Source organism: Rattus norvegicus, chromosome 13, assembly GCF_036323735.1.
Source record: "Rattus norvegicus strain BN/NHsdMcwi chromosome 13, GRCr8, whole genome shotgun sequence".
NCBI lineage: Eukaryota > Metazoa > Chordata > Mammalia > Rodentia > Muridae > Rattus > Rattus norvegicus.
In genome coordinates, this window is record NC_086031.1 from 66090818 (window position 1) to 66115712 (window position 24895).

The window sequence follows — 24895 nt, forward strand, 5'->3', positions numbered from 1 at the left end:
AATGTCTTACATCTCTTTAAGAATAGAAGGTAAAATGTAAATATGTTTTAAGCATTTTAAACCTGTAAGGTTTTCTTACATCTATGTTAAAAAAGTGGACCTGACCTCTGTGGGCTGTTGTATAGCTGTAGTTCTTCATGTTTATATAAAGACTTAGTTCTTCATGTTTATATAAAGACTATCAATACGACACAGACAAAAGGAAGATCCATGTGCTGCGTCTAACAGTACTGAGGTATTGTGTTAGATTTCTCCATCGTAGGCCTCTTTGTAATTTGTTCTACATATGGGTGTTTTTTTTTTCACTATGATTTCACATTGATTTCAAATAACAATATAATCAAATTTTACTTATCTGGTTTAATTTTACTTTGGGAGTCCCAGGTTGCCATTTCATATTATTGTAAAAAGGAAATAGTTCAACCTTTTTCATATATCTGCCTTGTAATTACTTATATTAAGCAGATTTCATGTTTTTCCTCCAGGAATAGCATGTGAGGATAATCAATAATCAAGTCTTAGCTGGGTCCCATGCGCTCCTGTAGAACCACAAGGAAGGAGGCTTGGCAGGAGGCTCTGTTGAGCCCCCAGCTCTGAGACTAGCCTGGACAAGCGTCAGGCCTATCTGCCTCCCAGTGTAACAGGCTGAAAGTTCCAGTCATATTTCTTTTAATATTTGACGTCTCAATGACTTTGAGTGTTTATGTGTCTGTATGTTTATGTATGCACGTGTGCACACATATGCCTTTTGGAAAGGTTTGTTGCTGGAATAACTTGTTGGCTCCTTCGCTTAAGATGAGGAGACGGAGTGCTGTGTTGAGAGCGAGGCAATGCAGTCAGTTGGACTTTTTCATCAGTTGGTGGAGCTCTAGAAACCTGTGCAGTTTCAGTTCCTGTCTGCAGTTCCTGTCATTCACTCAGGCTCTGAACAGGGGCAGTCAGAGTGTTGTGTTGTTTTATAAGTACTTATTTTCGGTTACATATATTAGGGGAAGGTACATGTGCATGTGAGTGCAGATGCCAGAGTCCAGAGGAAGGCACTGGATCCCTTGGACCCGTCAAGAGCAGCTAAGAGCCACCATTTTGGGGCTAAGAACTGGCTCCCAGTCCTTTTCAGGAGTGGTGAGTGCTCGTAGCTCTGAGCCATCTCTCCTCCTGTTTCACGTTGATTTCTTTTCTTGAGAGTTTCATACATGGCGGCTGTTGTTGCCTCACACTCTTTGAAGACTTACCCATGTATCAGCATAGAGCAGTCAGGTATTAAGAAATGTCAGTGTCCCGAGGAATGTAGAGTGTAATTTAGGGAGAAAGGGTTTGCACAGACACAGGCCTGCATACAAGAAACAAAGAAAAAGGACAGACTTCGTAGGGGCGAGTGGACCACAGTGTGCAGTGAAGGAATCGGCCCGAGTTCATAAACAGGAAGGGGAAACAGTAGAGGCTTAAAGAAGGTGGAAGGAAGTTCTGACCAAGCAGCAGGTGGATGGATAACATGAATGATAAAAATAAAATAAGGATCAGGAAAGAAAGCATGCCTGAGAAGCAGGAGTTAGTTCCTTTAAAAAAAAATAAACATAGGGTTAGGGATTTAGCTCAGTGGTAGAGCACTTGCTTAGCAAGCACAAGGCCCTGGGTTCAGTCCCCAGCTCCAAAAAATAAATAAATAAATAAATAAACAAACAAACAAACAAACATCCATTCCATCTTCTGTTGTTAAGAGCGTGCTTGTGTGTGTCTTCCAGGCAAGAGAAAAAGTAATGAGATGGCCATTAACGTAGCCAAGAAACAGAAGACGGACGCCAGCACTGCCCACCCTCCCTTTTATTACAACATCCACAGGCACAGCATCAAAGGGATGAACATGCCGAAGTAAGACGGCCAGTGGCAACACATTTATCCCATATTGTAATAATTTAAAACAGGAGAGCCTAATAACTTTCTCTCTCTATTGCAGGTTAAAAAAATTTTTGTGCTGTCTTTCCCAAGCAGGCTTTCGAGTAAGCCGGACTCACTTTGACCCCATGGGTATCCGTACCGATGCCTCTCTGACACAGTTCAAGTCTATCCTGTTAAAGTACAGCACCCCCACGTACACTGGAGGACAGTCAGAAGGTCAGGTGCCTGCACCTGAGGACACAGTAACCGACCCGGTGGAGCTGTCCGTGAATGACAAAGCGGAAGTGAGTGGCTGCCGGAGATGGTGACTGCAAGAGGGTTTCTTCTCAGGGTTCTCCATGATGGCCCAAGTCTCTGTACGGCTGCAATCCTTTTTTATTCTTTCAATTTAGTGAGATAAGATAAAAAAAATTTAAAAAGCACTGTTTTCATTCAAAAAATTCGCTGTTTCTGACTTGGCTGGTGTGAGAGCATTGCTTTTTAAGTTTTTATTATTTTAAAGAAAAAAAATTTAATAAAAACATTTGAAGCCAAGTTTCTGTTATTTTGGTTTTTGGTTTTTTGGTTTTTTTGTTTTTTTGTTTTTCTTCCGGAGCTGAGGACCGAACCCAGGGCCTTGCACTTGCTAGGCAAGCGCTCTACCACTGAGCTAAATCCCCAACCCCGAAGCCAAGTTTCTGACTTTGCCCACATTACTTACAGTTCAGTAATTTAGAAATTTTTCACATGTATTTCTTGGAAATTGGAGCATATAATAAGAGTTGTCCTTACCTTCTCTGATACCGAGAGTAAACCTGGAGGCTCAGGCTCTCAAGGAACTGGACTGCCAGCCTGCGTCACCCGCCCAGCTCAGCATTTATTCTTAACATCACTACTGGTGTGTGCTATTTTTTCCTGTGTACAACATAAAATAAAGCTGGAGCCTTTTATAAACAAAAATGACCTGTATGAAATAGTAAGAATGTTCTTCAAGATGATTTACTTAAAATCTTCCTACTTTTGAGAAATCCTGCTTCTCATTGGTCGTCTTCCTTGTGGTGTTTGAGAAGTGCAGCACTTGCCTGCTACTATATTTTTTACAAGTTTGTCTTCGAAATGACTAATCCTCAGAGTAAGATGTTTATCAAACCAACTGATGTCATTCTTATAATAATGTCACAGATGTGAGATCCCAGAGATGTGACTAATTAGACAGCTTAGGTGAGCCTTAGCTGCCTCAGTTACGCAGACACCAGAGTACCTTAGGTTAGCCGCACCCCCACTCAGAAGGAAGACCAGCCATCTCAAGAGACGCTGGACATGGCTCAGCAGTTGTGTCCACTGGCTGTTCTTGCCGAGGACCCAGATTCTCTTCCCAGCCCACAGCCATCCACAACTCTAGTTCCAGAGGGTCTGATGCCCTCTTCTGACCTCAGAGGGCACTGGACACACATGTGTACATACATACATTCAGGCTTAATACTCATGGAATCAACAGGTTTTTTGTTGTTTTTTTGTTTTTTTTTTAAAGGAGGGTGGGTTGGCTGAGGTTTTATTTGGGGGGTTATACACACATTTTTGTGTAAGCAGCATTGGATAACGTAAGGATTAGTAGGAAAAATCTTGTTTCCATTATAAATGTTCTTGTATTTAAAGAATTTAGATGAAAAGACTTGGTATAAAATTTAGAACACTTTTAAGGATTAAATCTGTAAAGTATTCCTCAGGGGAAGCTTGGGGAGAGGAGAACACAACAGAAAATGCAAGGAGAGGGGCTGGGGATTTAGCTCAGTGGTAGAGCGCTTGCCTAGGAAGCACAAGGCCCTGGGTTCGGTCCCCAGCTCCGGAAAAAAAAAGAACAAAAAAAAAAAAAAAAGAAAATGCAAGGAGAAAACTGGGTGGTGGGGAAAGAATGAGAGGAATTCAGCATTAACCTGGCAGAAGTAAAAAAGGCTCTTGCAACACATTCCAGAAGGGTTTTCCACCTTAAGTAATACAGTGTTTTCGGTTCAGTTCGAGGCTGGATGAGATGCAGGCTAGCTTCTCCCACAGTTTTATCCAGTTTCAGTTACAAATATGCTTAAAGCAACGTACTTTTTAAAATACTTGTATGTAGCTGGAATGGTGGCTAGTCTTCAATTCCAGCACTCGGAAGGCAGAGGCCAGGGAATCTCTACGAGTTCAAGGCCAGCCTGGTCTACAAAGTGAATTCCAGGACAGCCAGGACTACAGAGAAACCCTGACTTGAAAACATAACAAAACATCACCGACCACACTTGTATAATCTTTAAAATTACTTGGGAGCAAGTCAGCAAAAAAGCACTCACCTATCTGATTCGATTCAAATTTTGTTAAACTGAATATTTCAATATCAAACTTTGCTAAATATTCATTAGCCTGATTATTCTGATCAAGGCTGTGTTGAATATTACACAAAAAGCCAATTTTGGTGGTGGTAGTAGGGTAGCTCTTACTATAGTTTTTTGGTTTGTTTTCTGCTTTTGAGACAGTCTGGATCTAACTCTGGCTAAGTAGATCAGGCTGGCCTCAAGATAAATCATGGGTTATAAGGTAGGGTTTATGAATTTGTCACAGAGTAACTCAACCTTCTAGTAAAGTATTAAAAGGGTCACAGCTAAGACAGCAAACGTATGTAAGGGGCTCCTTGAGTCTGCACTCATTCATCGAGTCTTGGAAAACTCCCACTGCTCTTCTCAGGTCCGACTCTTCCCTGATCAGTCTGCCCCGTGACCCCCCACAAGAGAACAGTTTAGGCAATTTGTAAGCTTAGCCATGCCTTTCCAAACTATCTTGGCCTTAAAACTACAGGGTGATTAAAAAATGAATATCCATCATTAGGAAATGAAGTTTTGAGGCTGGAGAGATGGCTTAAAGATTAAGGGCACTGACTATTCTTCCAGAGGTCCAGAGTTCAAGTCCCAGAAACCACATGGGATCCGATCATCTCTTGTGGTATGTCTCTAAAGACAGCCAAGGTGTACTCATGTACATGAAATAAATACATCTTTAAAGAAAAGGAAATGAGGCTTCCCATCCCAGGAAGACACTTTGAAGAGTATCTAACCAACATTATCTGCTTATATAGTGCCATCGAGTCCGCTAGTGCTTTAACCCTTTCCCGGTCTGAAATGCCAAGGGCAATTCCCTGGAGATTAGACTGATGGTTTAACGTTAATAAACTGAGCTGGGCATGGTGGTACGTGTTTTTAGTCTCAGCATTGGGAGGCAGAGGCAGGCAGACCTCCTGGAGTTCAAAAGCAGCCTGCTCCACATAGTGAGTTCCCAGCCACCCAATCAAAACGTCCTAACCCTGTCTTTAAAAACGAAAAAGTCGGGCGGGAGAGGTGGCTCAGCAGTTAGAGCACCGACTGCGGGCGGGAGAGATGGCTCAGCGGTTAGAGCAGTTCCCAGCAACCACATGGTGGCTCACAACCATCTGTAATGGGATCTGATGCCCTCTTCTGTGTGTCTGAAGACAGCTACAGTGTACTTACATACATAAGATAGGTAAATAAATCTTAAAAAAAAAAAAAAGTCAGGAAACGGTATGAGCTATCTGGAATCTACAAATTTCTTCAACCTAATTTCAGCTTGAAGTACAATGGGAAGAGGAGGACCACAGGGAAAACTTACCAGGCAAGGAAACACTTGGAAATATTGTCATTGCTTGTGTTTATGGAGGAACACTGTGTCATTACAAAAATAACTAACCTGAAATGTTTTTTTTTCTTTTTTCTTTTTTCTTTTTTTCGGAGCTGGGGACCGAACCCAGGGCCTTGCGCTTCCTAGGCAAGCGCTCTACCACTGAGCTAAATCCCCAACCCCCTGAAATGTTTCTTATTCCCATTTCACAGACAGGGGATATGAGGCAAACTAGTGTAGTAACTTTCTCAAGCGCTCTTCTAAAACTGTCAAGGACATGAGCCAAGATCCAACCCCTAGGTGGGTCCTGTGTTGTTTTGGGTTTTTTGTTTTGTTTTGTTTTGTTTTTTTTGTACTTGATAACTTAATTCAGGCATTACAAAATAAAAGGACTGCATTGGACGGACACAGACGATCAGTAGAAACCTTCTGGAACAGAATTTTGATGTCAACCACCATCTACCATGCATTCTCCATTAATGGAGATGGATTCTCCCAATCATGTTTTCTACTCAATAATGTATGCATCTGTGGGGCAGCATTTAACTTCCTTCTTGTTTTCTATGGCCCAAGTTTTCTAAGGACTTCATAGTAAAACCTCTGCAAATGAAATCCTCTGAAAATATCTAGTAAACTCCTGCTGCCCGTTAACCAGTTAGAAAATCTCAACACACTCGATGAGACTCTGGCTTCAGTATGTCAATCTGTAAATGTTTTCTTTTTTTTCTTTTTTTTTTTTTTCCCTTTGGTTCTTTTTTTTCCGGCCTTGCGCTTCCTAGGCAAGCGCTCTACCACTGAGCTAAATCCCCAACCCCTGTAAATGTTTTCTAGTGCACCTTCAAATATACAGCACTCTTTTTCACAGATTAAAGCATCAGCCCCTTTATATGGAGAAGATACTGGTCAAAGAGCTGAGCTAAAGGATTTTGCTAAGGCACAGAAAAACAGTGACTTTTATTGTCTTTTGTTTTGTTCTTACTGAAACAATATGTAACATTCTAACAGATTAATTCTTTAAAGAAGAAATACATCTAAGGTGTACTTTCTAAGTAGAATGTGATGGCTCGCTTCGCCCAGGGAGTGGCACTATGAGAAGGTGCAGCCTTGTTGGAGGAAGTGTGTCACTGTGGGGTGGGCTTGGAGACCCTCCTCCTAGCTGCCTGGGGATGCTCAGTCTGTTCCTGGCTTCCTTTGGGTGAAGATGTAGAACTCAGCTCCTCCTGCACCATGCCTCCCTGGATGCTGCCATGCTCCCACCTTGATAATGGACTGAACTTCTGAACCTGTAAGGCAATCCCAATTAAATGTTGTCCTTTATAAAACTTGCATTGATCATGGTGTCTGCTTGCAGCAATAAAACCCTAACTAAGACATATATTCTAATAACCCTCATTTGGACCAACCACTAAACTAAAGACGATTTGAGATACTTGACCAAATGTCTTCAGGGCTCCCTAGACTACTTCTTATAGTCCTAGGGGAGTGTCATATCAGCTGCTGAGAGGAGGCAGTGCTGGAGAACCTCGGGCTTTCCCAAAGGCATAGATGCCATTGACTAAGGACTTATTTACATGACCTCAAGACTCTCCTCACCCTCAAAACTATGAGGTTGTGTTTCAAGGTTGTGGAGGGGTGGTCAATGTCTGGGCATGTCCTCTCATCTGTTTTTCTCTTTTGGTTTTTCAAGACAGGGTTTCTCTGTAGCCCTGGCTGTCCTGGAACCCCCTTAGGCTGGCTCTGACTCAGAGAACAACCGGCCTTTGCCTCCTGGGTGCTGGAACTGAAGGTGCAAGCCACCACCTCCTGGCTACTTCTAACTGCACCTTTGTCATTCTCTGTCCCCCACCCCATTCCCTCCTCCTCCATGCTTCAGAATCTACTTTGCTTGGCCTTACACAGAAGTGAGATTATGCCTTGGCTTTTCTGTGGCTTTGTCACTCACTTAACCGTGGTACCATCCGGATTCACATGAGTTGTCCGCGGTGCCATCCAGGTTCACATGTGTTGTCCGCAGAATAACTTCCTTCTGGTGTTCCAGGGTGTGTGTTGACATTCATTCACCAGTAGAGCACCGTAGCCAATCTTACCTGCCTTGGAGTTCATGTTATCAACCTTTACAAGGTAAACTAATGCATAGCTGTAATCTTAAATTATGCATTATTTCCATGCCCTTGACCCAGAGAAATTCATGTGTCAGAACAGTCATTTGCTGGAATCAGCAAATAAACTCAAAGCAGTCAACTTTTTTTTAGGAGTTATTAATTTTATTTTGTGCTTTGCCTGCATGTCTGTATGTAAACTGTGGGCACACTTGAAGGTCAGGAGAGTGTGGATCCCCTGGAACTGGAGTTGTTGAGCCATCACCCGGATGCTGGAACCCAAAGTCCTGTGCAAAGCCAAAGGCTCTCCACCACTGAGCCGTCTCACCCACCCTCCTGAGGGCAGTGTTATAAATGAATATCCATCATGTTGACTTGTTTTCGCTACGTGTATACATGCCTGGTGCTCAGGGAAGTCGAAAGAGGGCCTTTGATTTCCTGGAACTAGAATCACAGATGGTCGTAAGCCATCATGTGGGTGCTGGGAATCCTTTACAAGAGCAACCAGTGCTCTTAACCACAAAGTCTCTTCAACCCTATCATAGATGTTGAAACAACATGGATATAACTTGATAATGTTGTTTGTAGTACTGTTTATTATCTTAGTCGGGGTTAGTTAGAATCTGACTTAACCCCTTGTTAAAACATTTCTGTAAAGTATACTATTCCTGCCTCATGGGATGCTTTCTCTGCCATTCAGTGAAAGAGCAAAAACTTCTGTTAAGGATAAGCAAATACATGGACACACTCCAAGACGGGACAGATACAGATACATTCTTGCAAGCAGATTCAGGCTCAAGCAACAGACAGGGAACAGTGGAAGGCAGGGAGATCCAAGGAGAAAATACATTTCCAGAATTGCTCTTGGTTACATGGTACCAAGGGTTAGGTGTTTGTAGGGGTTTCACTAGGAATGGCTTCCACAGGCCCACATATTTGAAAGCTTCGTCACCAGGGGATGGACCATTTGATAGGATTAGGATGCACTCCTTGGAGTAGGTGTGTCACTAGGGTAGGCTTTGAGGTTTCCTAACCCTGGCTTCTTTTTGCCTGTGGATCAGTATATAGCTCTCAACCATTTCTCCAGCGCCAAGCCTGCCGCCATGCTTCCTACCATAAGGGACTAAGCCTCAAACAAGTCCTCAATGAAATGTTTTCTCTTTAGTTGCCTTGGTCATGGTGTCCCGCTGGAAAACTCCACTAATTAAGGCCAAAGTTCACCATGATGGGATAGCCTCTTGTCTGGGTGCACTATGGATTCTTTCAATAGCAGGTTTTTCCTCTGAACTTGTCTGGAAAATTCTAAGACCCCATACACACCTCTACCTGAGGAATGTCATGTAGCTGCCATTAGATCACAGAAAACAATTTCTTTCCTCCTGACAAAACCAGTTCAGCCAGCCCCTGAGATTCCTGAAATGATTCCCTATGTTAATGAAGTATTCCAGGGATCCTAATCCCCCAGCCAATGACCTTCGTCTATTTCCAATGTCCCTAACCTCAGTCCCCAAAACATCATAAGCCTTCAATCACCCTAAGTTGATCTGCCTACTACTGATTGTGGTCCTGGTGTGGTTTACTCACTTCCAAACCCTGTTCGAAGTCTCTGCTCCCAACAAGAGCTGGGAGACCCAGTCTCTCCTCACAGTAATAGAACAGGGTCTAAGACAGTGCTCTGTTTCCTTAATTCCTCACATTGATAACAGCTTATTGTTAATATGCTCAAATCAACCACAGTTTGGTGCTCCATGTGAGGAACTTTGAGGTCATGTAAGGAATCTTTAATGTGGTTAGTCTGTGTATCTTGGTGCTCAAGGTGAGGATATTTCTATGGTTTTCAGATCTACACATTGCTGTCTACTTGATCTTAAGATTGACCTTCGAACTGAAAAACACAAGTCTATGGTTTAGGCCACCTGGCTTGTTCTATTGTATTTTGTTACAATTGTCTTTACATTATACAATCTGGCCTACCATGAGGACGGCCGAGTTTCACTTTTGGTAGAATAATTTTAGGCATAACATTTTTTTCTTATTTTTCTGTTTAGCCTTTAAAATGCCATTCACTACCTCTCCACACCCATGGTATAATGGGAGACTGCTGGAGTCCTCAAATGTAGATACCTTTTCTCTTACAGGTAGCAAGTGCGTGAGGGTACAGCCTACTAATTCAGTGTGAATGTGAAAGTTGTGGTTTTTATTGTTTTTTCTGTCCAATCTTAAAGTTTCTGGAAGTGAATTCTCCAAATATTTCCTCCCCATTTTTGAACTCACATTCTGTTTTAGCTCACCAATAGCAACCTTACATATTGAGACACGGTCTCTCCATGTAGCCCTGGCTGTCCAGGAACTCAGTCTGTACACCAGGCTGGCCTTGAACTCAGAGACCTGTCTGCCTCTGCTTCCTGACTGCTGGGGTTTAAAGGCATACACCGCCACACCTGGCTAAGTCATTTAGTTTTCTATGGTTTGTGATTGAGTGGCATTTTCTTTTTCTTTTTTTTTTCCGGAGCTGGGGACCGAACCCAGGGCCTTGCGCGTGCTAGGCAAGCACTCTACCGCTGAGCTAAATCCCCAACCCCTGAGTGGCATTTTCAATTTGCCTGTCTTCAAATTCACTATTAATCCTAGTAATTTAAGGCTGCTCCCTCAGCATAGCTGTACCCTACCATGCCTACCAGTCATTTCGTACTGTTACTGACATGGAAAAATAGCTTGGCTCAGAGCAGAGTCATGCTGACCACCTATCTTATGTTCTGAGGTTTGCTAATCCTAAGAGATTCCACACCGTAAACTCCACTTAGGGACTATCAGGATAAAGGTGTTATAACTGTTCTGTCCACCTAGCCAAAAGAGCTTGAGTCAGCACTGGGCAGCGCTTCGCACTCCTGCACATGAACTCACTGGAGGGTTTGCGTTTATTACCTGGCCCTGGGTCACATTTGTGGTTGTAGTCTCTGCTCCCAAGTCTGGGCTTCATCCCTGAACTACCTTGGGTTGAAGTTTGGTAGCACACCTAAACTCTTAGGGCATGCAATCCATAAACTACCCCTGCTTGACTGAGATCAGTGTCTGAGTGCTTTGTGATTCCCAAACCTCGTTTCTACACAGGGTCTCATTACATAGCTCTGGGTGCCCTAGAACTTGTTATGTATGCCAGGCCTAGAACTTGAAGTTATCTGCTTCTCTCTCCTGATTACTGGGATTAACGGCCTAGAGTCACTGGTTCTCCCTGCCCAACCCCTTAAGTGTGGACCTGTATGAGTTATATGTTCTATGTGAGTTCAAGTGCCTACTATTATCCCTCGGAAGACTAGAAGACCTCAGATCCCTTACAATTGGAGTTAAGACAGTGGTGAGCTGTCTCGATGCAGCTACTGTGAACAAAACCAGGGTTCTGCACAAAACAGTAACCTCTCTTAACACTGAGCCAACTTCTTACCCTGGTCCTCATATTTTTCAACCAAAGCTTCTCAGGATTTTCCTGTCTATTGGTAATTTCCTATTTGGCAAGTCAGTTCTCTGTATTTTCATGACTTAACCAGTGTCTCTGCTATTTGGGAAGGTCTGCAAAAGCTGAATACAAGTTCAGCATCTGTATTCCTCATAGATGTTTCTCTATCTATATCCTTTGATACACATACATACATACTTACATACATACATACAAACAAAATGTTGTCATCTGGACTTTTAGCTAGGAATTCAATTCACAGCCAGCATAAAACTGGGTGTGATGGTGGTACAGGTTTGTAATTCAGTACTCGGAAGGTAAAAATGGGAGATTCAATAGTTCAAGGTCACTTCATAGTGACCAGGCTGGGCTACCTGAAGTCCTGTCTCAAAAACATTCTACAGTGACAACTTTGGCTATCAGAATTCATTCTCCATAGTTTCCTGTTTTCACTGAATTAATTTTGTAAAGTATGCATTTGTTGTAAAGGACGACAGAAGTCTGTCTGCCTAGTGTATCGGTCAGTTACATCTGGGCAGATTCTGCTCAAATAGAGCAGTTGGTTTTCATAGCTATCTCTGGGAGACCACTTATGTTCTTAAAATTGTCAGGAGCCTTTGGTTAATTCTAGGTCTTAGAAGACATTCCTGAACCTTCCTCCCTAGGCACCTGTGGCCTTCGCACACAGACACAGACCTGAGTGTCCGCTCACATACACACAGTGTGCAATACCTTTTGTTAACATGATGCAAACTGGAGCCACCGGGAAAGTGGGGACCTCAACTGAGAACCCAACTCCATAGTGGCCTGTCGGTGTGTTTGGAGAGCATTTTCTTGACTAAATGTTTATGGAGAGCCCAGTGACTGTAGGTGATGTCAGCCCTAAAGAGATGGTTTTAGTTGTATAAAAACTGCAACTCGAAGCCAGGTGTAGTGGAACATGCCTTTAAATCCCAGCACTAGGGATGCAGAGGCAGGTGACTGAGAGTTTGAGACAGTCCAGGACATCTAGGGCTACAGAGAAACCCTTTCTTAAAAACAAAAATACCCAAACAAAGAGAAGGCTCAGTGGAAGAAGTGATGGAGAGATGGGCAGAGGAACTATGTGGACTGGGGTTGGGGATTTAGCTCAGTGGTAGAGCGCTTGCCTAGCAAGCGCAAGGCCCTGGGTTCGGTCCCCAGCTCCAAAGGGGAAAAAAAAAAAAAAGGGAACTATGTGGACTGAGTACTTAGTAGGTAGTTTGTTTAGGAAGTGTTGAAAACAGATAATTCTATCATATATGTAGACGTACATGCAAACCGCCACTCAATCCCACCCCATGGGTGCGTGCGGGTCAGGGGACATGTTAAAGTGAGTACTGTGGTCTGCTCTTAGCATCCCATGACTCAGGAGACTGAGGCAGGAGAATAAATTGAGCATCTACACCCACCATGTTTGGACAAACAAGGACAGCCACAGGTGGAGGCCTTTGTCATACAGAGCAGCACCTAAGTCTCCAGTAGAAGGTCCCTCTTCCAGCCCCTCAGTACTTCTGGCACTCACTTGGTGCCAACCTGGATTCCACCCCTGACCAGGGCTCACTGCGGCCCCCGTTCCTCAAAATGGTGCCTGGGTACATACGAGTTTGAGAACTACAACACTCATTCCAGTCCCGCTGTTTTCACCGGGAGAAACATAGGTTGGGGCACCCTTATCCTATCCTAGACCATGTTTCACCTTCCCTGAGACATTGGGCAGGAAGAAATCCAGCCTAACATGCCCAGGTTTTGCATCTAGGTGACATGTCAGCAATCCGGCATTCCAGTGGTGAGTTGGAAACACAGACCAACAGGTAACAGTATTTCTTCTGCTATCAACATTCCTCTTCCAAATCTAGCTACCACCCTTAACCCCCCAACATATCTCTCTCTCTCTCTCTCTCTCTCTCTCTCTCTCACACACACACACACACACACACACACACACACACAAACACACACTGCATTCATGTTCTACCAATTACCTATATATTTGGCAAAGGAGTACACATCTAATAACTTCAACTAAACGATGCAAAGTTTATGTACTCCCATAGACAGATAAAAACATATGTATAGTCACAAATAACTTTCTGCTTTGATAAAATTTCAATCAATAACCACAAGAATTTAATTATTTAATACAACTACTAATCTAATGTCACCAATAAAATCTAAGCAATCACATCACAAAACAAAGAGTTATATTCAGCAAACATGCATTAGTAATCTATACAACTTAACGTTACCCCAGAAAAGGAACTGGATATAAAAGTTTGTATAATTTTTGGTGGTTTTCAAATCTTATGGCACAGATTACCCAAAAAATTGTAAAAACAGATTTCAAACATTTTCAATAAAATGGTAAAAAATTGAGTAAGCCTTTAAGTTTTCATAGTTGGCTCAAGATAAAAGCATCAAGCTGGCCCCAATCTGTCTAAATGGACAGAGAAATAGCTAAAATGACTGACACCTTAGTTACAATGGTATTGGAAGTCTCTCCCTTCTATCAAAACCCCTTTGGGTTAAATTTCCAATGCAAACGTGTCGTTGTAAATACTGTGAGAATGTAAACTTGGAGACATATGTAGCATCAGGACTGTGGTTCCCAGACTATCTACACTTTCTCAGTACAAAACTAAGGACACGTGAATGGCTACCCAACTGGCTGGCATTCTTCTACAGAATTGTCTCATTATATGTCAACGCAATGTTCACACTCCATTACCCTGCTTCTACAGAGTGTAATCAGCAGAGCACTAACTTTATAAACACATGGCAGCTCAAAATGTAAAGAACTCTTCAAACAAAGCCTTTCTTTTCCATTTTTAACTCTGTGTCATGTTATTCTTGAATTAATAAGAAAAGTGAGGGAAGCTTTGAACAGACCTTCTTTTCATCAAGGCTAACGTGCAAAATGCTCCATAATCTGGTACTTTAATAGAGAAAAGCATCAAATACACATAAAGGAACAGTAAAATACAGAAAAAAAGAACTCTCAAATGTACAGAGGAATACATATATTTTCACCAACTTAAACTTTTCTTTCTTCAGTGAAATCTGTAAATGAACCATGTTCTCAAAGAACTTTGTTCAACTCTTCCCCAATGACCAGAAATTCTAAACTTACAGTGAAAACACATGACAAAAACAAAACATTGCATGACAATGGACACCAAGTTCATAAAGAACTTCCTTTTAAATGAGATATTATGTAAGAAAATACCATGAAAATAATAATCCTATGAGAATTGTTTTAAGCACAGTAAATTTGAGCCTTGGTCTTCATGAAGATACTACAGTTTGTATAGAAAACTATAAATATACAAGACTCCAAGGGAAAAAAGTCAGAATACATATTGTCTAACATTCTTTAAGCTAAAACCTTTTGAAAGGGGGAAGATGGCTGATGGCCAACTGAACTGTAAGCCACGTAGACTCCCAGTACTTGGGCAGGAGTATGACTGCACAGTGAAGGCCAGCCTGTGCTGCTCAGTAAGGTCCAGGCTAGCCAGGGCTTTAAAATGAGACCCTGTCTTAAAGATCAAAAACTGGAAGGAAAAAGCAAAGAATACAGAACTGTGAAAACCTCCTAGGTCGAGGTGTCCTCCCTAAAGGAGCCACGTTTATTTTCTATAAGCATATAACTTAGGTACACGGTTAAGAGAGTGCGGAGTACTGAGTAACTAGAGTCCCTTCCAAAAAGTACTGTCTTTAAATTAAGGAGACATTAATCTAATAGTGTAAACAAGTCTGGCTCAGAAAGAAAACTGAACATATCCCAGATCTGTCCATAAAAGTAACGATGGTACGTCTTTAATATTAAAGGAATAGACTATAAAAAGTGCAGTCTCGGAATTGGTGCTTAAGGCTCACTTGTGCTCCTTGGTGGGTGCATAGTAAAGCTCCATGGGCTTGTTCACTTTCCAGTACTTCTCACTGACCAACTCCAAAGAAAACGAGCCATTTAAAACCTAAAACAGAGAGAGGGGGGGGGGCAAGATTATGGAAATGCATGGTGCTCAGTAACACACTAACGATACACAGAAGGCCACAGGATCCTGTGCACAGCACAACAAAGGGCAGCGCCAAGTCCTTAATGGCTGCTTTTCTGAGGGCCTCAGGGTTCCTCTCCGGACAGACCCCACCACACCACTTGGTCAAGCCGCTCAGCAGTCACTGACAAATACTCACAGTGAACTGGCCACTGGCTGTAGCTATGTAAATGGTGTACTGCTTTTCACTGGCTGTATCCAGGTTCATCTGGTTTGACTCTCCTTTGCTTCGAAGCTCTTCTAAAGCTAACCTCACGGCCAGGTACTTGGATAAGTGATCAACAGTGGCATTGCCTGAAGTCTTTATGTATCTAAAAAATAAAACATCAAACATTTAATTTGTAGAGTATATTAAAGTTCCTAAATCATGAAGCCAAAAAGCTATGTAAAACATCTATGTTCCAATTATTGAAAATAAATAGAAAGCAACTGCTCTGTAGTATGCAGACGGGTCATGAAAGCTCACTACCTTTACCTTCTTTAACACACGGTACACAGCAACAAAAATCAAATCAACACACAACGTACTTAAAAAACAAACAAAACCAAGCAAACCTTCCAACCTTAATTACTAACATTTGTTGGCTGCAAAAAGAATATTAATAAGAGTAAATTGTTTGTCTTAAGAATTAACTTTTCTGCTGGGCATGGTGGCTCATGCCTTTAATCCCTGTACTGGAGAGACAGAGGCAGTGGATCTCTGAGTTCAATGCCAACCTGGTCTATAGAGTGAGTTCCATGATTGACAGAGCCTCACAGAGAAACCAATCTTGAAAAGCAAAAAAAAAAAAAAAAAAAAAAAAAAAAAAAAAAAGGAAAAGGAGGAGGAAGAGGAAGAGGAAGAGGAAGAGGAATTAACATTTCTGACTTCGAAAAAGTACCGACTGGGATTTTTGTAAGCAAGGGAGACTACTCAATTCCTCATTCAACAAGTGTGTGATGCTTAGCTGCACTCGCTAGCAGGCACTAGCTCACCCTGGCCAAGTATGCAAGTCAGAGCATCTTCTGGATTAAGTTTTTCATCGCCTACGAGATTTGTTCCTTTGTGAAGAATACAAAGAGGGAGGGTGGAAGGGAGGGAGAAGCAAACAAGCAATCCAGGCAGGAGTATAGTCAGATTGGACTCTAAACTAGGTTGCCACATAATGAATTCACTTCTCACACAAGCCGTTCTGTTATAGTAACCTTGTGAAACCAGGAGATCTGGAACAGCTCCCACACTGACCTGGTCTGTGCGCTGTCGTCCTTCTCCATAAGAGTTGGGTGGGGCCTGAATACCAACTCAATCTCACTGGCACCATCCATCACTGGATCGATTGCCACTGCTGCATTGTTGTTGTCGAGTTCAAGCCCAGAGTCATCTGAGGTCTTGGTCCGTTTGTTACTGGGGCCGGCTTCCTGATTGCTGTGTGTGGACGCATTACTGCAATGGGAACTGTCACCATTATCTTCTGCTCCGCTGCCATTTTCAATCTGCTGCTTTTTGCCTCGCTGTAATCTAGTTAAGATGGGGAAAGGAATAAAGCTTACATTGTGATCTTTAGGGCTTCGGGCTTGTTTTAACTGTTATTTTAATTGTATGTGCATGGGTGTTTGTGTTTGTAGCGCACATGTGTGTAGTGCCTGCAGAGACCAGAAGACAGTGCTGGATTCCCTGAGAATAGAGTTACACACACACAGTTGTGAGCCACCATGTGGTTGCTGGGAATTGAACTCAGGACCTCTGGAAGAGCAGCCAATGCTCTTAACCACTGACCCATCTCTCCAGCCCCGAACTTTAGAATTCTAAAATTAAAAAAAAAAAAAAAGTACAAGAGAAAAATTGATGAGCAAATTTGGTGAAATACATTGTCATCATTTCCCAAATGACCCTCAGAGATCTAGACGGCTCCTCGGGAGCCAGAAACAGCCAACTTCTGCAAGATAAAGGCAAGTCTGATCTACAAGAGCAAGTTCCAGGATAGCCAGGGTTACAGTCTCAAAATTAAAGCTAAAAAAGTATTCAGTCAGTAATTATTATTCAACAAATAACGACTAGAAGAATATTATGTGATCTCATGTCTATGAGGCATCAACTAGCAGGTAAGTTAGGAGCCAGGCAGAGTGAGTACATCACCACTATATAACACATAGGAGTTCCTGGTTTTACAAAATGAAAAAAAATTCTGGAACTATTAAAAAATAAGCTAAATAAACTCTATTACTATTTACATAGTTAACATACTTTGTTAGATGTTTACTATAGTTTTAAAACATAGAAAAGCCCACATGAAGGAAAAACCAAAAGACTAATTCAATGGCAACAACGAACCATGTGGAGCCAAAGCTAACATGACATGTTATAATGGCAGCATTTAAAGAATGATGTTCAGAGACAGGAAGTCGCATCTAAACAGGATGCCTGTCCTGGGCAATATTTTAAAATTAGTATATGAAGAGCAATAAATTAAAAAATTTGTGGTGGTTCACTCTTATAATCTCAGGACTTGGAAACTGAGGGAAGAGGGTTACTACACACTTAAAGCCAGCCTATACTATCCAGTGAGTTCTAGGCAGACAGGACTATATGAGAAGATCCTACCTCATGAAAGAACAGAGATGGGGAGGGGGACGAATAAATCCTTAGCCAAAGCACGTAAAACATCTATATGGAAGCATTTGAAAAAGTCCAAGTGGAATCTAGACCCCAAAGCTGGGGGACACACACATCAGAATGTACGTGCAGTGGACGCAGAGTAGGCAGGAGGGCTAGGAATGGAGGGCTAAGATAACGACAGGCTCAAGAAGGTAAAAGGACTGCATTACAGGAGCATCATCTGGGACAGAGCTAAGCTGAGGAGCGGCACAGAAGCTACAGTGTGCTTCCCAGCCATGAGCCTGTCACACAGACCAGGCCACTGAGATGGCAGCAGATAAGGGTGCTTGTCGTCACCTCACAATCTGGGCTCCATTCCCAGGATCCCCCTGATGGAAGCAAAGAACCGGTGCCCACAAGCTGTCCTCCAATCTTCATACGCGGGTCAGAGAAAACCAGACTATCTACAGAAGCACTTCCCAAGGATACCTGCACCCTCATGAGACTGACACAAACAACTACTATGTCCTTACAACTCAGGATTGTGCTGGCCTCTAAGAAGTGTACTCGACACTTAGCACTGTGCCTCACTTTCAGAAATACAGTTGTCATTCACAAATGGGACTCATCTTTAAATTACAGCACAGGGGGTTTTGACCACTGGACTTCACAATCACTTAGAATTAAAAACTGTATGTGAGGGGGGAGGGGGATGTTTGCCCGGATACCGGGAAAGGGAATAACACTCGAAATGTATACAAGAAATACTCAAGTTAATTAAAAAAAAAAAAACCTGTATGTGAAGGCTCCAACTACTTCCTCTGTTATGAGACTGAAGCCCTGAGAAAAAAAACCTTTTCGAGATCTCCTGCTATTGAGTCTGCTATTGATCTACAGCCATTTAAATCAATGGGCCTTTTACTAGCATCTCTTATTTGGAAAATTATCCCTGAAAACTGACTAGACTGGGAGATAAAAGCAGGAAAATAGAACAGCAGCAGTAAGCCTGGTTCTGATAAAGTCTTCACACTGATATACTACTTCTGAAACATGTTTTAACTATCCAAGAGAGGCCAGCTATACACACCTTTAGTCCCAACATTCAGAGGTCAGGAGGAGCAAGGCAATCCCTGTGTATTCAAAACTAGCCTGGCTTACAGAGCAAGTCTGAGGTAAGCCAAGACTACATAGTGAGACATTGTCTCAAATATAAAGAAGACTCTCTGAACTATTGAAGAGGAAATAAATTCAGTCTAGAATTCAGCAGTCTAGCTTAGATATGCACGGGTGGTAGGTAAGGCCTGAAGTTAGATAGCACCATCTGTAGACCAGCTAGTATACTGAAAGTTGGACAAGTAATGAGGCTGGCAACACTCCACTTATATTTATTCTATGCAGAAGATGCACAGAGGATTGTTTTTTACTCATCAATATTGGTACGTGTATGCATGTGTGTGATGTATATCTGAGTGCGGGCACACGTATACAAGTCAAAGGATAACTTTTACAAGTTGGTTCTCTGCTTCCATGGAGATTCAGTGATCTCAAAAGCCCAAGATTCTAGTATTTAAATGCAATACTCTGGAAATATGTATAACTATTTTGTCACTGAGTTTCATCTTAGAAAAAAGTGAGCCCATTACCTGATACGTACTGTCAGTCCACCTCTGCCCCACGTACCTGTTCATGGCCTGTATCTTCAGCCCCTCCTCAATGCTGTGGCTGAGGGCCTGCTGATTGTTGTGCTTGTTGATCCTAGCTAATACTCTCTCTTGATGAGCTTCATACTCATCACGGCTCGGATAAATCTTGCTGATGAGTGCATCAAAATTTGGATCTGGCCTTAGTGATCTTTTAGAAACCAGTTTTTTCCGACAGGTAGGGCATTCTTTGTTGCTAAAAAAAAAAGAGACAGAGAAGAAAATGTAAACATGACACTATTGTTGTGCTAAAAACAAAAACATCTAATTTATAGTTATTTTTACTATCACAAAAATGTAAAATGGTTACCTAAACTCTCCTTGAAAATCAAATAAACAAGTCAATCATGACTTCTGAAACTTAGCTGATACCACTTGGGGCAGGGGCGAGGAGGGAGGGGGAGACAGATGCCTGAGAACAGTGCTTGGCGGCTCAGCACCTGGAAGGCTGAAGTAGGAGACTGCAATGGAAACTCAAGGCAAGTGTGAACCACACGGCGAGTTCCAGACTAGCCTGGGCACAATGGAAGAAAGAATCTGCCAGGGTTGGGGACTTAGCTCAGTGGTAGAGTGCTTGCCTAGTAAGCGCAAGGCCCTGGGTTTGGTCCCCAGCTCCGAAAAAAAGAAAAAAGAAAAAAAAAAAAAAGAAAGAAAGAACCTGTCTTAAAACAAAGAGAGAAGGGAACCCTCTAATAATCAAAACCTAGACTCTACACTCTTTAGGAAGGGTTCCAGTTTTCAAATACTTATAGGCAACTTCTTTCTCAAGCCCCAGAAAGCACTGCTGTGCTACAGCACATGGCTCCAGTAAGAACTCACTCCAACGTACCCACTTCTGAGGGCCGTGATAATGCAATCCGCACAAAAGCGATGTAAGCACTCCTTTGTGGTCATGGTGTTCTTCAACATATCCAAACAAATTGGGCACATCAACTCACTGTGAAGACTTCTAGGTGAAACCACGATTTCCAAGCCATCTGTTATTGCCTCCTGTAAAAGGGTAATATTAAATCTTTTTATTATTGACAAACTCAAACATACCCAAGTACTGAAGATCATAAACACGAACATCACCCAAGTCTGCACCAAGTTCAGCTCACAACCAACTTAAATACAGTTGATTTTGTCCTAGCTAAAATATTTCTTTTTGAAGAACCTGCATTTCTTAAACGCTCTTAATGCTAAAAGGTGTCTCTGTGCAAGGGGGAGGGGGAGTGTAGGAGAGGGTTAGAGGAAATTAGCCTGCCTAGTTTATGTAGTGCTGGGACTGATCCATGACTTTTGGATGCTAGACAGTCACTTTTATTAATTGTGTTACAAGCCCAGAATTATAATACATTTTGAGGAATACCATGAGTTACTTAACTTATAGAAAATGTTTTTAATTTTCAAGATGGAAGCATTCCTAACTCTGCATCTTGGAAGAAAACAGTATTTAATAAAATCAAGTCACACAGCTAATCACTATGACCAGGACTACTAAGGACTGCAACCTGAATTATAAGCTTCTGGTCAGGGTATTTTATAACAGAAACAGAAGTGAAATGCAGGAACACAGCTGTAATGTGAGCACTTGGGAGGCAGAGGCACGATGATCAAAAGGTTCGAGGTTGTCTTCTGCAACAAAGTCAGTCTGAGGACACCCTGGGAAATGAGACTGTCTCAAAATTGTTTAATTCCATCTAAACAACTAAGCTTTATTTTATTTTTTTTTAAAGATTTATTTTATGTATATGAGTACACAGTCACTGTCTTCAGACACACCAGAAGAGGGCATCAGATCCCATTACAGATGGTTGTGAGCCACCATGTGGTTGCTGGGAATTGAACTCAGGACCTTTGGAAGAGCAGTCAGTGCTCTTAATCACTGAGCCATCCCTCCAGCCCAACAACTAAGCTTTAATAGTTTAAAATATATCATTTAAAAACCACCGTTGAACCTCAAAAAGTCTAATTCTAAAGAGAAGTTTTATTTAAAAAAAAAAAGTGGTCAAGCAAATATATGCTTCTATATTTCTTTTTTTTTTTTTCTTTTTTTCGGAGCTGGGGACCGAACCCAGGGCCTTGCGCTTGCTAGGCAAGCGCTCTACCACTGAGCTACATCCCCAGCCCCAAAATATATGCTTCTAAGTAACTAAGGTTACTTATCCAATTTCTAAATGTGAAAGCCTTTGGATGAAATCAGACTTTATCCATCTCCCCTAGTTCTCATACCCAGTTTAAAAAGTACTAATAATCCCCAATAGTTCACCTACTTTTCAGACTCCTGCTGGCACCTCTGCATGTCCAATCCAAGGGAAAACATACAATGAACAGCTCTGAGCATGCTTGTCTCGAGCCTCCCACCCCTCGATTCTCAGTCCACCTTCTCATGACAGTGCTTGTCCGCCCAGCTCCTGCCCCACTGGCCCCGCATTTATTACTGCAAAGGAGGCTTTCCCTTCATTCAGTTTCTCATACATGTCATCTTATGAATATTGAGTTGTTTGGTCTATAAATATTTTGCAAGGTAAGGTCACACTAGGTTTATTCAGTATTGTTTCCCTGATGCCTAACAGAGGCTGGTATGGACCTATGAGTTTGTAATACCTCTCTGTAGAACTACTTTTTGAGATTCAAAGGTGATTTTTAAATGGTATATTTTAAACTATTAAAACTTAGATGCTGTCTTTAAAAAAAAAACACACAAAACTCAAGAGCTGGAGAGATGGCTCAGAGGTTAAGAGCACCGTCTGCTCTTCCAGAGGTTCTGAGTTCAATTCCCAGTAACCACATGGTGGCTCACAACCATCTGTAATGGGATCTGATGCCCTCTTCTGGTGTTTCTGAAGACAACTACAGTGTACTCACATGCATAAAATAAATAAATCTTAAAAAAAAAAACTTATGTAGATGCTGGGGTTGGGGATTTAGCTCCATGGTGGAGCGCAAGTGCAAGGCCCTGGGTTGGAGGACTCGGGTGGGGGGATTAGATGTTTTTATGGAATTAAACAGAAAATATAGCTTTGTTCAATGAAATGTCAGCCAAACATGATGCAGATGTTGTTATGTAAGTTTATTATTACTGCTAAGTTCTCTTTAGGTCTTCCTACTTTACATAGACCTATTTCCCTAATTAATTTCCCTATTTCCATACAGCAGTGTGTGTTACCTGAGGTGTCCGTTGTAATTCGTACAAACTGAGCTCCCATGTCTTGCTTAATGGTTGAGTTCCATTTGTCTGCACAGCCTGAGACATCTCTAGGAATAAAATCAAGATGAAGTTTTAGTATTTGAAAAGGAAGTGCTATGCTCGAAATCTATGTATTCCCCAAACTGGTATCCAAACATTATACCTTAGAAAGCGATACTTTAAAATACACCCTCCAGGCTTCAACATCTGAGAACATTCGGGAAAGAGCAAGATTTTTCTCTGACATTACCTAAGTCTACGAAGGGACTGTTTCTGTCAAAAAGGAGCACAGTGCTTTTCAATATTTTTAGGGAAAAAAATAAATAAAAACCAAACGCCACATCCCTAACCCAGAGGAACCTTGCCTGGGTTCCTGGTCATTCCCTCTCCCTAAAATATATTCACAACTCCCCTAAAATATATGTATCTCCCTACTTCTCTTTCTGCACCACAGACCCTCCTTTGAAGTATGTTCTTTCTCTTTTCAGTCTGCCTATTTTGTTTCAGCTGAATCCATCACTGGGAAGGTTTAAAAAAGAAAACCTAAAACTCCAATGTATTAAGAGGTGAAATCGGGCTGGAGAGATGGCTCAGAGGTTAAGAGCACCCGACTGCTCTTCCAGAGGTCCTGAGTTCAATTCCCAGCAACCACATGGTGGCTCACAACCATCTGTAAGGAGATCCGATGCCCTCTTCTGGTGTATCTGAAGACAGCTACAGTGTACTTATATATATAATAAATAAAATAAATCTTTAAAAAAAAAAAAAAAAGAGGTGAATCATATCAGACAAATGCCCTTTGGGGCAGTCCATTAGCTACATAAGAGACTCTAGCTTCACTGGTCAGGGCAAAATAATCCGGCACATGGAAGGCATTAGGAAAATTCTAGACAGCTTCATGTCATAATCACCAATATAGGATCACTATTAGGAGAAACTTAGCTTCCAACTTCTATCTGGGGAGGGAAAAGAAGTATGCTGTGTATGTCCCCAATAATTCAACTTTCTGGGGTTTACCCAATGACGGGCTTCTGCCCAGTCTGTCTCTGAAATGCTAACGTGAACCAGGCAGCGCAGGAACTCTCAAGACAACTCAATGGAAACACACATTCCCCTTTCTTTGTCTCAGCAGAGAAACAGTGGATGAAAATAATCTCTGTTCCTTAGCTTCTCTCTGGGGCAGGAAGCAGTGATATAATATATCTGGGGAATAAATGCCTAGTCTTGCCCAACTTCAGTGCTGAGGGATCTGAAATACCCTTCCAGCTGTCCAGGACAAACAAAGCAAGACTAGAACAGACCAGAGAGGCCCCCAAGTCTTCTCTTGCAGAAGGGTCAGCCTGTAAAGACTGAGAAAGGCAGCATCTTAATATGATAAAAGAACATCAAGAAACTACACAGAGAAACATTCCAAAAAAGGGAAGATAAATCGCCAGCAAATGGCTCTGCTTAACTGACACATGACTTAAATACCAGAAAATTAAAAATAATAGAAACATGCTAATCAGACTCAGGAGAATAATGCACAAATGACACGAAAAACTCAACAACGAGAAAAACTAAAAGATAAAATATCTGAACTAAACATTTCACCAGAACTCAACAGCTGGTTATAGTAAGCAAGCAGAAGAAGAGTCTTCTCTTTTAGCATGGGGTATGAAGGAAGCAGGAAAAGTCACAGGACACATGGAGAAAACCAATAGCTGCATTATGGAAGCTCTCAAAAGGAAAAAGAAACCAAGAACAAAAGCTTATTTAAAGATATGCCTCTGGGCTGGAGATGGCTCAGCGGTTAAGAGCACCTGACTGCTCTTCCAGAGGTCATGAGTTCAATTCCCAGCAACCACATGGTGGCTCACAACCATCTGTAAAGAGATCTGATGCCCTCTTCTGGTGTATCTGAAGACAGCTACAGTGTACTTACATATAATAAATGAATAAATCTTAAAAAAAAAAATATATGCCTCTGCTTCATAACTGCCTGATATGCACTGCTATTCTGCCATGTCTAGGGCACAATGACACTCTTCTGTAACCTTAAGTCAGAGTAATCCTTCTGCTTCATTTTCTCAGACATTTAGGCCATAGTGGCACAACTAACTAAAACGGTACCAAGGAATCAGGGCCATTGCAGTAATAAAGCCTATTAAAAAGGATTAGTTAGCATCTTGCAACTGGTTTGTGGGAGAATTTTGGAAAAGATTAAAGAAGCTTGCTAGGAAAAGTTTCCACTAGTATAACTTGAACTTCATGGGTGAATTTTGTATAAACTCAATGTTCAACA

General features: G+C 41.9%; 2 protein-coding genes across 10 annotated transcripts in view; one reads left to right on the forward strand and one right to left on the reverse strand.

The window, feature by feature from the left end:
• The window catches only part of Trmt1l (tRNA methyltransferase 1-like), a 33062-nt gene extending 30632 nt beyond the window's left edge, over window positions 1-2430 (forward strand). For all 8 annotated transcript variants that reach the window (NM_001037192.1, XM_017598807.3, XM_006249992.5 and 5 more), the window contains 2 exons: window positions 1743-1869; window positions 1955-2430. In NM_001037192.1, coding sequence (NP_001032269.1) covers window positions 1743-1869; window positions 1955-2204 — 377 coding nt within the window. In that variant the 3' untranslated portion in view covers window positions 2205-2430. The remainder of the gene's footprint in view (window positions 1-1742; window positions 1870-1954) is intronic.
• A 10695-nt stretch (window positions 2431-13125) lies between these two features.
• Rnf2 (ring finger protein 2) overlaps window positions 13126-24895 on the reverse strand; it is a 32096-nt gene continuing 20326 nt past the window's right edge. The window contains exons 2-7 of one of the 2 annotated variants that reach the window (NM_001401380.1): window positions 22591-22679; window positions 20269-20429; window positions 19420-19635; window positions 16390-16662; window positions 15304-15475; window positions 13126-15083 (exon numbers count right to left, since the gene is read on the reverse strand). In NM_001401380.1, the coding sequence (NP_001388309.1) occupies window positions 14982-15083; window positions 15304-15475; window positions 16390-16662; window positions 19420-19635; window positions 20269-20429; window positions 22591-22677 (1011 nt within the window). In that variant the 5' untranslated portion in view covers window positions 22678-22679 and the 3' untranslated portion in view covers window positions 13126-14981. The remainder of the gene's footprint in view (window positions 15084-15303; window positions 15476-16389; window positions 16663-19419; window positions 19636-20268; window positions 20430-22590; window positions 22680-24895) is intronic. The other variant, XM_063272315.1, reaches the window with a different exon arrangement.